This window comes from Synchiropus splendidus, chromosome 17, assembly GCF_027744825.2.
Source record: "Synchiropus splendidus isolate RoL2022-P1 chromosome 17, RoL_Sspl_1.0, whole genome shotgun sequence".
In the NCBI taxonomy this organism is placed as follows: domain Eukaryota; kingdom Metazoa; phylum Chordata; class Actinopteri; order Syngnathiformes; family Callionymidae; genus Synchiropus; species Synchiropus splendidus.
Genome location: NC_071350.1, coordinates 6,788,774 through 6,804,530, shown reverse-complemented (window position 1 = coordinate 6,804,530; position 15,757 = coordinate 6,788,774). Strand labels below are relative to the sequence as shown.

Below are 15,757 nucleotides of genomic sequence, written 5' to 3'. Positions count from 1 at the left end.
CATACTGTAAGTATTTTGGTGAGAATCGTGTAGAAAAGGTTCTGGCGACACGACGAGAGCGGCGGGTGAATGTGTGGATGACAAAGATTTGTTTGCTGCTTTTGTATTCCGTTTGATTGTTGAATTCATTATAGCGCAGCGTGGCGAGCAAACAAAGCCATGATGTTATTCATGATACAGTTTTATCTGGAGACCGGGGCGGCAGCAGACACTGTCCCTGCCGCAGGGTGGAGGCAGAGGAGGGGCCTTATCGCCTCCATCAAATGGCTTTTCTGCTCTTTGTTTTCCTATTAAAAACCAGACTATATTAGTTTCAAGCAAGCAAAGGCCTCTGTGTCAGCGACGCCGGGTGACGCGTCGCCTCTGACTCACACTCGGGCTTTGTCGTCATGGTCGCATCACACCTGCACACTTCTTTGTGCGAAGGTGAAGCAGCTGTGGGTCACATGACTTCAGGCCATGACTTCATCGCAGAGGTGAGGTCACCACCATGAAGGCCTGAATCCTATTTACACCAATCCTTGACTTAAAACATGAGAAAACTCAGTGTTGGTCAATAAAAACAGATCTTTTAATGAATAAAATAATTGAAATAATTTTCAGCTAATATGATGTATTTATTTTTGTTGTCACAAAAATGATATTACGAATTCATGAATTAAATCAATCTGTTTAATAGTAGAGCAAAGGTTTTTTTTCTTTTTTTAAACATTTCTTTAAATAAGCAGGTTAGCTTTAAAAAAAAATCACGATATTCTGTCATATTTTTGTGCAGCGACGAAGAATCATTCCACCATGTGAGATATGTCATTCTGACATGTAATTAATTTGTTATTACATAAAACATGCATATATGGGCCAAAGTTCTCAAACAAAAATGAGCTTTATAATTTTACACATAACGTGTGAATTACAATTTAAATAACATTATTCGGGCAGTTGGAAAAGCGAGATAACTACAAAAATATACATGAAATGGAATTTCATAAAGTATGATTCACAGTCGCTGTATAGCCAAAACAGCATAGGCTATTATTATACATCAGTTATTAATTCAAACATGAAATTGGTCAAGTTTCTCTTTAGTTTTACATGTAAGAAGAATGAACATTTGCATGATAAATCTGTATCATGTAGATATAATGTGTGCCAGGTGTTCCTCACCTCGCACAGACACAGAACCTGATCCTCAACGTAAATAAACACTTTCAAAACCACTTTTATTTCAATCACAATTCTACACTGAAGGAAAAGGCACAGTCATTTTGGCCGTACTCTTTCAGTGCATGTAAGCCGGTTGGGTTAAGAGTGGCGAGCAGCGCTGGTCCACAGACTGACTGACTGACATTCTCCGCTACTTTAAAGAGTCAGATGAAGACTGACAGCTCTGATCTCCGCTCGCTCGCCCCATTAGCATAAAGCTATTTATTAGTCTGATTTCCCGGCTGAGAGCAACAGATAGCAGCAGGCGCCAAGCAGAGGGAGCCCTCGCCACCGGGGGTCGGCTGGCAGAAGGTTAAGGGCACGTCGCCATGGAAACAGCTCTAGCGGGCCACTGGTGCTGATTGGGAATATTGACATCTATTTCCCAGTCGGAGCAGAGGGAGTCCAGCGGAAGCAGGGTAATAAAACTGGTCGGTCGTGACAGAGAGGAGCTCAGGCTGACCGGGAGACTCAGGTGCCACTCAACACTTCAGCAGAGGTTAGCCTGAGCAGCGCGGCTGGACAAGCGCAGCCATGATCCCTGTCACCCCTCACACCCACAGGTCTTCATCAGCCCTCATCCGCTCTCTCAGAGGAGCACAGCAGGAGCTGCCGCGCTTCTCTGTGCTGCTCACACTGCCGGAGTGTTGCTCTTCCACATCACTCTGCTCCTCATTTCTCCTCTCTATCAGGGTTGAGACCTTGAACCCCATTTGACTGCAACAACACTTGCTTCTGTGTGGAGCTGCTACACAAACAGGTCGGAGAATTTTTACTCAGAATAGCAAGATAAACGCTGACTTAATAAAACAGAGTTTACTGATTTATTTAGGTTTAAATTACGTTTTGAACGGAGCAGCTCAATGTTTTTGTCATTTAAATAAAGTTATGGAAAGAAAGAAAAATGTGAGCTCCAATATGTTCTTATCGTTTAAGTTACTGAAAAAAATATGTGAGCACCAATATGTTTTCATTTAAATAAAGTATATATATATATATATATATATATATATATATATATATATATATATATATATATATATATATATATATATATATATATATATATATAATTATTATTTATGATTTAAACAACAAAACCATAATTTAATTTATTCAATTCATTCAAGACTTTCTTTTCCACAAATCTATTTTCTGAACCCACTTCATAAATATTTATCAGTCATTACTTCGGCATTCAGCAAATCCAAAATTCAAAGCTCAGTTAACAGAAGGCGTTAAAGCTTTGAGACGTCCATGGTGACACTGATAGGAGCTTCATGAAGAATCACCCAGAAAACAGCTTACTGAACTCTATAAACATGACAGACTAGTTTACATGGAATGCTACTGGTGACTCTGGATTCCTTTGTGATTTCAAAATAAAGCAGCTTCGAACAGTGTTGAAAGTAATGTTGAGTATGAAAAGGAGAGGTTGTTTAAAATGATAACTATACACATTACAAACATTGAGTACAAAACTAAAGCGACAAAAGATAGTCTTTGTGTCACACAAGGCCAAAGACGACAGAAAGCCAACACTATCCCTCACTCTGGAAGACCATCTGTGACATCATCACCGAGAAAAATAATGACATCATCATCCAAAATAACACATGTGATCAATTGGACTCTTTTCAGTTTGAATATTACACATCTGTCCTGTCAAAAAAGCTGACGTCAGCGCTGTGGTGACTCACTTCTGGCCTCTTCCTGAAGCCCAGCAGTGGACTTAGAGCAGGACGACACACACACACACACACACACACACAAACTACCACAAGGACACAAGTTCATCAATCAATGAGTATAAGCTTGTTGATATGAAAAAAAGGGATTTCATTTGTAATCGGTCTTTGTTTGAAAAACCTGTTCTTCTACTAACAGTTCCAAAATATGAAGGGCCAAGCTAATATTAAACATGGCACATAAGGGGGACAAACTATGTGTAATTCATCAGTATATAAGCAAAACTACAATGAAACATAATAATATTTCACTATAGAAGTTACTTTACATAAATAAATAATACAAAATATAAATCCAAAACATAAACAAGAGGGCAACAATAATTTAGTGGAATAAAAATTAAACGTATTTTCATATCAGAAACAAAAAAAAAGCAGATCATGATGGAAATTAAGAAAATTTTTATTCATTTTTAATTGACGAACAGGCAGGAAAATGACAAATAAAATTTCAGTTGACCTTTTTAAACATTAAATTTAAGTTGTTTGGGAAAGATGTTAAAAAATTATATATATACATATATGAATATGAAAGAATCTGAAATATGTCTGGAATAATACATAAAATAAATAGAAAGTCAAAGGTTTTGAAATGAATTATTAGCTTTAGTGGAGTTTAGATTTTTACTTTTAATATGTATTACATTGGATTTTCATTTCCTTTATTCCTTTTAATAAGTTCTCAATAAGCGGTGAGGAATCCCTCTTGTTATTGATGATGATAATGTAGGATTGTTGAACAAAAGATGCATTTATTTTACATTTTTCTCTTTAATGAGGATATAAAAGTCAGGTCCTCGCAGAGGGAGAAAATGTCAACATTTGAATATTCAGCCTAAATGGCCACAACAGCACGATTATAGCTGAAATGAGAAGTACGAGCCACAACAGGGGTGAATGTGGTGTGTGGAGCCTGTAATGAGCTTTTGTGTGTCCGTATGGAAATGAGCGAGGGGGCGTCAGGGGAGGTCGGCGCCGGGCTTCATTGAATAATTAGTGTTTACTCAGTAATTGCCGGGTGATGGCTGAAGCTACGGTGCTTTGCCTCACACCTACACACACACACACACACATCTGCAGTCAGCGACTGAATCGATACAGACGTGGTGCTGACACATCTGCACACACACACTGGAGCATGAAGCGTGGACACACTACACAGCAACAGACACATCACGGCACCGAGGATTTGTGCTGCCATACACAATATCATCTTGATAGAGTCACGGCAGCGCACACACTTTTGTGAGTTCAATTTCAAAAGCACTTTACATCAGCAACGTTTCACAAAGAAATCCTTAGTAGGGCAAAAACAAGCAGACCAATTCTCAGGTTATCGATATGTTGTGAGAACTTTCCTCCACAGTGCGTCACAGTATCTGTGTCTCGTAAGAAATCCTGAATTTATTGGCTGCACTGAAGCCATTTAAGAGGAAATAGAAAACATAAAAACAAAATACAAACGACATAGTGGCTGTTTTCAATTCCCAGCGAGTCTGATTCACCCTCCTGACCAGTGGTGGCGCTGTGAGCTCTTGAATCCTTCTGGTTCAGAGGACCAGTGTTCTTTTCCGATCCTTTCTAGTACCCTGACTCTGTACAGCATTAACGCTTTGCTTCGCTTTGAGAATGCTTTTGGAACGACTGTATACTGATATTGTTTCGATGTTGATACTTGGCGACCGTGAATCGATAACATAGGACTCCTCGTAATCTCACGATATTTTACAGTACAACTAACATTTAGTGAACTTGTGAGTGAACACTTGTATGGTGTTAAGTGCTGTCGATGAAATGGTGGTTTGAACGGTTTGTTGTCCCGATGGTCCCGGAGCGTTGCTGACTAAATGATCAGTTGGTAACAGTCAACACCAGTCGGTGCAGCCCTGAACTATTAAGTCGTTAATGTCTAAAAAAACTAAATTTTCTGTTCCAATAGTTTCCATTAGAACACATTATAAGAGGCACCATGGTGGAAAAAATGTCTCCCTTCTTTTCTCTACCATTGAACATAACATGGCATGTCTAAAATGATTCATACCATTCTCAATATTCTTTCTTGGATCGATCGAACGCTTCCTATAGTTAATATCAAGCTGCCTGCATCGCCACTGATATCCTCAGCCATTCTTCTTCAGCAATGAGCTCCACTCTTTCAGGTCGCCTGTTTTCCTTTCTGGAGTAGTGGCATCCCCCTCTGAGGATTTCCACAGAGCGGAACGCCTTGTATTTTTTAATAACACTTCACACTGTTGCCACTGGAACAGGTAAACACACAGCTACACGGCCTTGTCCTGACTGACTTGTGAGCAGCACCGACACTCCTTTGTCTCAGCCATGTCTCTCATCAAACCAGACCTGGGGAAAGTGGGTTGCAAAGCCACTGTCAGTGGGTCACGGAAGCAAAAGGGAATCCCTTTTTTCCTTTGACACATCATGAATTGCTATTTCAGTGTAATCTATTTCTTGAATTGCGTCTCATTTTAGGGGGATTAGTGGGCCGCACCACTTGAGAACCCCAGCTTCAGAGCAGCTTGCAGTGTCTGGAATGCGACAAAACATAGGATCTTTCAGCGCACTTGTATATCGTCCTGTAAATGTTTATATTATCATTTGTGTTGAGCTTTTCCTGAGTGGATCTGCCAAAGCATGATAAAAAAAAACTTGCCAAGTTAATGGAATTAAAAAAAATAAAAATAACAGTAATAATTACAGTAAAAATGATTATAATGCCCTAACATTTGAGGGAACAAATTATTTTTAGCCATTGAACGTATCAACATTGGTGGCTCCAAAGTAAGACGGTGCCTGGAGTATATCCAATGTCTTATAGCTACACTGTCACCAGTCACGTGACAGTTTGTGTAGCAACATCATTGCAGTGTTTATAAAGATTAGACAGAATCTTCATTGAACTTCCCATAAATATGTCATTGTTTCTTAAGTGTTATAGATTAAGCGTCATGTTTTTTTTTCCTTTCTTAAACTTTAATTCAAGTGTTAGTATCATGTCACTTTATGCTAACATATAAATACACCCAACAACAAAAGCTGGTGAAACCATGGCATCAATGTGGAGAAGGATGATACTAAACAGCACTGACATTCCCCGGAGCATTCAAGTGTGTTCCGTTTTTTAAAAGTAACTTTGTTATTGTGTTCCCGTCAGCAACAGTGACCCTGGATTATTGAAGGTCCTTCACAGCATTAAAAGCCAAAATAAAGATTAGTAGCCTTGAAACGTCCCAGAGAAGACCACACTCGACACCCTCGTGTGTGTGCACAGCCAAAGACGGAGTGTTTTTCGATTCCAGCGTGATGGTCCAGGTGCTGGCGGTTGTCATATCTTAGCATTCATGGACATGCGTGACCAATTGTCCCGACTCCGCTGGTCTGTCAACGCATGTTTTCTTCCCCTCTGCAAGGATTTAGGAGATAATTGACAGTGGAAGGATGGTGGTGTGACATGGATTTGGGCAGCGGCTATATGGATTAGTGAGTTTGTGAGTGAATGAGAGGGGAGCACAGAAAAAGAGATCTGTCATGGATTTTTAAAAATATATATGTATATGTGTTTTCTCATGTGGACGTGTCTGTGGGCTGATACGCTTCATTTACACAGACAGTCAAAGTGAAAAGTTTAAAAGGAGGAAGTGACTGATAAAGTGGCTAAATGTGTAAATCCTGTTAAAAACACAAACCATATCATAAAATTGAAGCAGCAGACTTTGATTTGTCACAGTTATCTGTATTTTTGTCACAATTTTCAGTGCAGCCAGCTGATGCCGCTCACATTAGCTACGAGTGCCAATTCCTGACTATATTTCATGTAATTTTGGAGGAATAGAAGAATGGAAAAAGAAACAACGCTTTCCAAGCCTTAAAATAGTCTTTTGTAGGAGTGAATGTAGAGTGTCTGCTGCAGGTGCGCTGTTCCTCTATGTGTGTGGCCGCTGCATGTGGGAGGGGTTGCCGAGTGAGTGACGTCTCTCCAGAAGGGAAGAGGTGCCCGGTGCGTGTCCAGCTCTGAATGTGCGCTTCTGTGCGGTTTGGCTGTGACAAAGTCATAAACCAAGTAACTTAGCTCTGTCCCAGACTCGTCTCATCCCTGTCCCAGCTCCAGCACACAACAGGACATCAAACCCTGGAGTGAGCGCTCCAGCCTCGGAGGTGTGGAGAGCGAGCACCTCCCCTGTGACACTCTACCACGATCCAGTGCGGAGACAGGAAAGGCTTTACACCTCAATATGAAGAAAAAACAGTCAGTAAATGTAGCTAATGGGACACATCTGCGTACAGAGGCAGCGTTACACAATAACAAAGCGCGTCGTGGGTCAGCTGATCGGTCCGCGCACGTTATGTTTTTTTCCGGCTTTCTTCGGGGCCGTTCGAGTTCCGGATGTTCGTTCGAAATCCGAAGCAAAAAAATCTCGAAATTTTTGTTTGAACTCCGATTTGTTCGAATTTCGGGACATTCGAAAACTGAGGTCCCACTGTACTCTTTTTATCCACTTATTTCAAGAACGTTGTTAGCATTTGTAAAATCGTTGATAGCCATGAGCAATTGGACAGTAGGTTGCGGCGACCTTCTGTGGGAAAAAAAGCCTCTTTCCATAGAAAGCACTAAATCCTTTATTCCAGAACACCACCAAAATGTTGCTAACCAACAGACAGGCTGGGTGTATGTAAAAAAAAGTGTGGGAGTGATATCTATCTACTCTACTCGCAATAATTCAAGCTAGCGGGAGATTTAATAGAGTCCAATAAACCTTTATTTAAGCAACGCTTCCTTGTTGAGAGGAAGTCGCTGCTAACAGCTCTAATCGGAATGACAATAGCCAGAGCAGATGTGATGAACAATGGCCTCGTGTCCTCACACACCACAGCTACAGCGAAGATGTGGCCCGGGTCAAGAAGGGAGGTTAGAGGTGAGGATCCGTGGCGGTGACCCTCCAGTCATCGGCACACTCAACCCCTCAGTTTAATTGACTCTCTGCTTGTAGGGGAAGTCCCTCATGGCGGCTGCTCTTATGCAGCCGAGCGGCCGTGTTGGTTATTAATGGAGCCATTGATTGCCTTATTTATGCATCATAGACTTCTCATTGATTGGATTGATTTGAAACTTCATTATTAGGTGAAGATGTTTTTGTATAATCCTCTGGGCTGTAATCCTCTTTGTGACGCCTGCAGGAGGATTTATGGAGGCATCTGTATAAGAGACGTCCGCTTTATTATCTGCAGTGTAAAGTCAGTTGCTGCTAAATTGATTCTTTACCTGTAATCTCTTTTAACATATTAAAGATTGTCAGGCAGGGAGAGACTTCCAACAATGTTCTCGTGTGTCAGCCATTTTTCATTTATTTGTATGTGTTGAAAATGTAGCTGCCTTAAATGGAGACTCAGGGTTGACGATGAAAGCCACAAATGCTCCGTGAGTTTTCAATTCTAGGGAGTTTGTCTTTAGCTCACCCCGAAGACCCAGTACCTTACAACACAGGTGGAATTATCACCAGTGAAAGAAGTGCATCTACAACTTCCTCAGAAATTTAGAAATAATGACCTTCAAAAGCCTGGACAGTGTTGGCTTGTTAATTCGTACCCAAAAAAAACGCTTAAAGGGTTCATCGGCTCAAAAGAATTCCAGTTTACTTCCGACGTTAAGGATAAAGGAAACTTGTATTTTGGCTGTGGGAGGTTGGCTGAAGGGCTCATAGGTGAAGATACCTCCAGAGAAAGAGCGACTCTCTTCCTCTCCCTTCAGAAAATAAAAAATAAATAAATAAAAATTCGTCCACCAGGTGACGCTAGACTCACTCAGTTTTCCAGTTACACTGTTCAATTTTCAACATTTGAGCCACGAGTGGTTCATAGTTAAGGCCAAATTAGCTTCAGAAGTTTCAAAGTCATGTGGTGTAAAGTTCAGCCAGTTCTTGTCTCTAAAGTGATCCCCGAAGAGTAAAACCCAGGCTAGTGAATTGGATGTGGATTATAATACGTTTCATCTTCGTAGCTTATCGCGCCCGTCTTCCCGAGCTAATGTGAAGCAGCTGACCCTCGCCGACTGTATGGTAATGCCGTGGAGTTATCATCCTCCTGTTCGCTGGCTTTGTTTTTCCTCCAAACTACACCAGTCTAATCCACACCTCCATATGACACCTTGAGGGATAAGTCTAACCACCTCATATCGCCACTGCTGTCCAATCTGCTGGCGGCGAGGAGAAATCCTCGCTGAGACATAGGAGGTGACATTAGCATAAACATCAGCGAGACGTGCCCTTCTCTCTCTGCGTCTCCTACCTGTCATCTGCCGTGCAGATGCTGCTTCATTTTCAGTCACGCTCACTTATGTACATAATTCTGCATATTATCCGAGACACGGAGGAGCACTTTCTCCATACGATCAAGAAAATGATGATTTTCCCAAACTCCTCTCTTGTTTCATCTCAACAACTTTTCAATTTCTAGTCAAGAGCTACTATAATTCCATCCAAAATCAAAACAGTTTTGTCTCAGTAAGTGTTTAGCCATCTACTCGAACACGCGACAGATTGAAACAAAGGAGGAGAATATGAAGTTAGCTTTTTATTGGCGGTGTTCATGCACTCTCACTCTTATGCACTCCCACTCCCAGGCTTCTTTACTTCCATTTTTTGTGCTATCAGCAGTGAAGGTGAGCGGAATGAAAGTGAGGCATAGGAAGGATCACGCAGAATTGCTAACATAATGTAAATACAAGGTCACCTTTCACTGCTCGTCTATAGCAGCCATACAGCACCATGAACCTTCAACTTGGGGCATTTGAGAACTTCAGTTTAGTTTTAATAAGGGATGGCTCGATACATATACCGAGATACATATGGATAAGATCGGATAGGTTAGGCGTTTGGATAGGATCGGACAGGTTCATGAAAAAATCCAATACCTAATCCAGTCATTTCAGCATGGACCCAATACTGACCGACCAATAACCATGCCGAGTTCTAATGTTGTGCTCAGCTGAAATTACATTTCACACCTGACACGTCACCCAGTGAAGGATTTGTGAGTCAGAAAGTAGGAGAATTCTCTCCACCCCAAGAACACAATGCAAGATGGCATCCCCCCCCCCCCCCCCCCCCCCCCCCCCCCCACTCCAACCCCCAAATTCTGAATCAATGAAATAGGGCAAAAGAAACACATTACACAAACTTGTTTCCTCTTCATCCTGCGAGTTTTCTCGTTGCAAACGCGTGGTTATCAAGAAGTTGCAAGACACTTGTGAGAACAGCTTTTAATGGACGTCACCATCTTACTCTGCGACTTTGGGAACTGAACCCAGCTCAGGCTTCCTGTTCAGAGGAACCTGGAAAGCAGCTAAAGAAAGATCCTCAGATTTAAACAAACAGGAACTTAAGCGAATTGTCCAGTCATGTGGCATTAGCCAATGAGAGCTGAAGGAGTGATGGGTTAGGTTTAGGAAATTCAGTTCTACACAATTTTCTACAGCAAAAAAAAATACTTTTAACTTCTCATATCAGTCTGAGCAGTATTATATATAGTATATTATAACGTATATCAAAATCAATAATGTTATTTTGGCATTTATTGTAATAAATAAACATCTTAAAACTATATTTCCTGGGCGAATCCAAACGTCTGTTTCAGACCCACCTGAGAAAACTAAACTGGCCGTAGTTAAGCATGGATTATCAAACAACTTGGTATAACAGAACTGGACGTTGCCAGAGCTGTCCTGGCACGGTTCCACCAGCAGAGGGGCTTTTCACCACAGCCCACCTTGCATGGCTTTATCTGTCCAGCCCAGGTCATCACACATTCTCTTTTCGTTCCACTACAAAGTCTCAGTGAGGAGAGCGCACAGCCAGGACTGGCACCAGCTCACTCACAAAGGTCACATCTAATGATCCAGGCGCAAAACGTGACAACAAAGCTCAGACAGGAAGTCCACAGCTCAAACTGCTCGACTACGTCTCTGGAAGTTATGTTTTGTTTTATATTGCAAGGGCAATTGTGGAATTAATCTGAGTGTTGTTAGGGTAATATTGGGGGTGGGGGGGCAGAAAAACTCGAGTAAAGATATTTAATGGGAGTCTATTAAAAATGTATGTGACCTTACCTCTTAATGAGTAACTGAACAGGGGCTAAAAACCATCTGGTAGCGACACTACCGAGTAATACTGTTCATATCTCAACTATGGCATGAATATTGTTGTTAAACTGAGAAATGAACTGTTATAGAGGCAATAATTTTTTTTTACGTTTTGACAATCTTTCTCCTGTTGTGAGCATAAAAAACGTGGATGGTACGTGATGTATTTGTTTACTAAGTTATTTGCTTTGTTATCAAAAATGGTATCAAAATGACAAGTATTTGGACAAAGACAGAGCAGGACTGGCAGACGGTCAGCTGGGAGTCAGGTCTCAGTACAGGCCGGTCTGCGTGGCCCGACTCTCCCAGGGGCCACACATCCATAGGATTTACATACTGAAATATTGAATTAGCTCAGAATTATGCACATGCATGCACACAGAGTGTTAATGACTCTGCAGCGGATTTATGGTAAAAAGAGCAAAAGGGGAACCTACTTGACCTCCACGGAGGGACAAATGGCAGCATTAGCGCTCATAAATGATGAGACATACAATTAAACAGTCTGCAGCCGCGACCTTGTTATCTCCAAAGTGTTAATGCGGGGATGCATAAACGCTGGCTTCCAGTCCAGCAAAGATATGACGGTGTTTAAAATGAGGCTTATAAAACTGACAGCCAGGCTTCAAGAGTTGAAAATAAGAATATTGTTGGATAATCTCACATCGCATTTAAAGCTTTAGCTGCTGCTTGTTTTTTCTCTTCTTCACGCTTCCATGAATCTGAAAAACAACTTGTCATTTTTTTATATCTATAAACAGCTCTCTGCACCAAAACATAAGCCATGTTAAACTGCAGCTAACAACAGCATAGTGTTCTTAAACGTCTCTATATCTGAACTGTGAATCCAGGGAAGCACAATGAATCTCACTTTAATGGTGGTCACAGCTCTGACTGCCATCATGAAGCTACACCGATGTGGTCTGCAATGCGTTCACAGGGCTCCACATGTGGAGTTTTCCCAGGCCAGTGGCGTCAGACTGGGACCTCAGCTCCCTGTCAGAAGTCGGATGCAATACTTTGCGACGCATTCTGTTTGCAAATTCTCCGACTGAATGACAATATAAAGAGGGGCATCACTATATTGCACTTCCTGATAGCACTCTGTGATGGGATATTTATTTTTGTTTGTCTTTGGTAAATATAAATATTGATTTTTTTATACGATTTCTGTACAATACTGATCAAAATAATCATGTTGGCTCACAGCTGAGTGTGCATCATAAATACGCTCCATTAGAAATCCATTAGAAACCTAGAATTGAGTGACTATATTCAACACCATGCTGAGTGTGCGCATTGCAACACCAGAATATTCAATAACATCAGCTTATCAATAAAGCACAGATCACCACACTTACAGCTTCTGAGTCCATCATTTTAACATGGTCGCAAAAATCTCTTTTTCTAGTGTAAAAATAACACGAGGACGCACTGTGCCACCTGTGGAGACACCAGATTTCTCATGTTTTCCTTTAATTGTATGACAATGGTCTCCATGGCAGCAGCTCCACACTGGTCTCTCCCTCGCTCTCTGGGTTCAAATCAACAAGCAACTTTCTGCTGAGCTAAGCAGCTCGATCATATTGGCGTAAATGGGTAAGCCAGCGTCTTCTTGGATCTTAACCACGAGGACCGTAAACACCCAACTGTCCTCCAGCTGTGAGGTAAAATCACCCGGCAAGCTGCCGATAGATAAACTTGCCGTACTGCTATTGTGCTGTGTTCCACTGAGTTGTCCATTACTTCCTAAATTGGTTATTGGGCCACATTGATTTTCCCATCCAGCCGCTCTGAGCGCCAGGTCGACCCACACAAGCTGTCCGCCCACTGCCTTGCTATTGAGCTTCTCGCCTGGATACCCACGGTTTGTCCAGTAGGTCCCCCTGTGCTGCTGATGAATCAGCACATCACAGGGGGAGGGAGGGGTGAAATACATCTCTATTATGAGCAGAATATCTGCGATATCAATCTGAATTTGGGCTGACATTGGACACCTTTGGTAAACAAGTCTGTGCGCTCAGCATTGATTTCAACTCCAATATGAGAGTTGCCCTCGCACAAAGATCGTAGTTAACTCATTGATCACTGATAAGAACACGCATGTGCTGATTCCTATTCACTGTATCGATGCTGTTGGGGAGGAGAATAGAAGGAGCTCTGGGGAGATGAGCCGGAGTGTATGAAGACAGGAGCTCAGCAAGCACGTTTGTCTATCACTCCGTTTTTGTTCAATAGAATCATTGTCTGTGTTTCATCTTTAGCAGCGAGCCGCTGCAGATCTTAGCAGACTCCACTGCAATCTGCACTCCATTAGTGGCAGCCGACAAGAGGAGAGACAGAAGTGTGAGGCGGCTGACAGAAAAGCTATAAACTCAGCGTTATTGATGCAGCAGGCGGCGCTGCTTATCTGACGAATCTATCGCTTCGCGCCAGTCCACTCAGAAGGAGGACGCACGCAGGCACGCTCACAATTGGTGGCACAAAGAGAACTCCCACTGGGTTTTGGACACAAACTGGGAGGCAGCAGGACAGTAGGGTCAAAGAAAGGAACGGCAGGATGGTGGTTGAAAGAGACAAAGATGAGTGTGGCGATTGAAACAGGAAGAAAGTTAGAATGAAGAGAAGAATATTGAAATTCAATTAATGAGGAAGACGACAATAGGAGATGGAAAGAGGGAGGGAAAAACTTGAAATAATATATCGTTAAAACAAGAATGAAGGGCGGAGATAAGAATGCAGTGGGAAGAAGGGGTGAAGAAATAAATGACTGGACATGTGGTGGGGACAACAAAAAGTTCGGGAAGATTTCACTTTCACTCACAGTAGGATGGAAAATAGGCAGACAAAAAAGAAGGCAGGGCAAAGGAGCCAAGGGATGGAGGAGAGTGGGGAAACAAGAATTAAAGGAATTGAAAAGAGATGGAGCTTTAACAAAAAAAAACTGTGAGGAAACTGGGCGGCAGCAAAGCAAAAGCATGAAACTTGAAAGAAATGAAGGAGTTTATGAAGCAAGATGGGTGAGTAAGAGTGAAAGACGGCAGGATGGGGAAAACATAGCAAAAAAAAAACAAGATAAAATGAATTAAGGGGGCGAAGATGAAGACGAGGCAGAGGATGGAAAGTCAGATTAACTTGATCGAAGGAAGAAAGTCAAGATCGCAAGGCAAAGGGAGGATGTGTGGGGGTGATGCAAGAGAGTGAGAAGAGAAGGAGAAAAAAGTGAATCCAAGAAAGAACGATTATCAGTGGGCATGGAAGAACGCACAGTAGAAAGAATGGACAATTTTATGGACCAAATTGAGACAGGGAAGACAGTGAGACAAAGGCAGTGAGGGAAGAAAGGAGGAATGACAAAAAGCAAAAGCCTCTCCATGTTTCATACTGCTGGGATTTTAACATGACAACACACGTTGGCAGTCGCTGTAATGAAGGTATTTAATAACAGAACCCAGGGAAGGATGTGCACTCCAGTGTGCGTGCGAGTTGGTGTGCGAGTGACCAACAAAACACACTAACAAACACCCTTCCGGCTGTCATCACAGCCAAACGCAGCAGGCGCATCTCATTACCAGGACTGCACAGGCACACATGAAAAACTTCCTACAACTATAAAATCAAGGCGTCAGTGACAGCAGCCTGTGTGTGTGTGTCTGTGTGTGTGTGTGTGTGCCTTTCTCACTGGCTGAGAGGGTGCTAGGAGCCCGGTGGCTAGAAGTTAAGGGTCCGTGACAGCTCCGGTCTTGACAGCAGACAGCTTCATTTACCAGCTCAGCCTCTCATGGTTTCCTTTAACACTCACACATTCTTTCTCTGCCATCATCCTCTCTGTGTGGTAAAGTAAAGCAGATCCCTTTCTCCAGCTGAACAATCCTCCGTTCAGTCCTTTCTCATATGAAGGCAACCCCTGCCCAAGCCTCCACAGTGCTTCACAAGTCTTCAACTGACTCCACATCAGGATCATAACAGACGCCCCGTAACCAGTCAAAAAAATCAGAGTAGCCCCAGAAGGTGTGTGTTCTTACCGTTGAAGCCGGTGAAGTTGCCCCAGTCCAGCAGGGAGCTGTTGAAGGACGGCAGCGAGCCATTGTAGAGGGGGTCGGTGCCGTTTGACGGGTTCCGGATGGTGTCGGAGAAAAGGTTCATCTGCAGGAGGGTTTTAAGCAGGTAGCGCAGCATCTTGCCTCCTTGAGGCACCTGCACCCCACGCTGACTCTAAATCAGTCCTGAGGTTCAAAATCTCTTCTGAAATGCGTAAATTGTGGAGGAAAAGTTGTGGAAATGGCATCAATCAAGTTGTGAGGGATTCATTGAAGAGCGTGTGTCAGGTGTCCCCCTCACTGTGATCCTCTTGTTCCCTCCCAGCATCGGATTGTTCCTTCCTCCTTTCTTCTTTTGTTCTGGAGTCACATAACTTCACACGTTGTCTGTCGTCACAAAAAAGCTCCTCTCCACGGTGTGAAAGAATCCAGCAATGCGATGATGACCCCTCTGGATTTGCGGAGCTCCATTCTCCAAGCCCTCCCTCCTCCTGAGCCCCTCCTTCCATTCCCTCCTCTCCTGCTCTCTGGCATCCTCTCTCTCCCCTGCGATGTCCCGGGGGTCTGGAGGAGAGAAAGACAGAGAGCAGGTGCTGTGAGCAATAAATGCTTAATTA

At 42.6% G+C, this 15,757-nt stretch overlaps 1 protein-coding gene across 3 annotated transcripts in view; it reads right to left on the bottom strand.

The window, feature by feature from the left end:
* Positions 1-15,470, bottom strand: part of robo3 (roundabout, axon guidance receptor, homolog 3 (Drosophila)) — a 129,285-nt gene extending 113,815 nt beyond the window's left edge. For 2 of the 3 annotated variants that reach the window (XM_053847022.1, XM_053847023.1), the window contains exon 1: positions 15,126-15,470. In XM_053847022.1, coding sequence (XP_053702997.1) covers positions 15,126-15,279 — 154 coding nt within the window. In that variant the 5' untranslated portion in view covers positions 15,280-15,470. The remainder of the gene's footprint in view (positions 1-15,125) is intronic. The other variant, XM_053847024.1, reaches the window with a different exon arrangement.
* Positions 15,471-15,757: the final 287 nt, after the last annotated feature.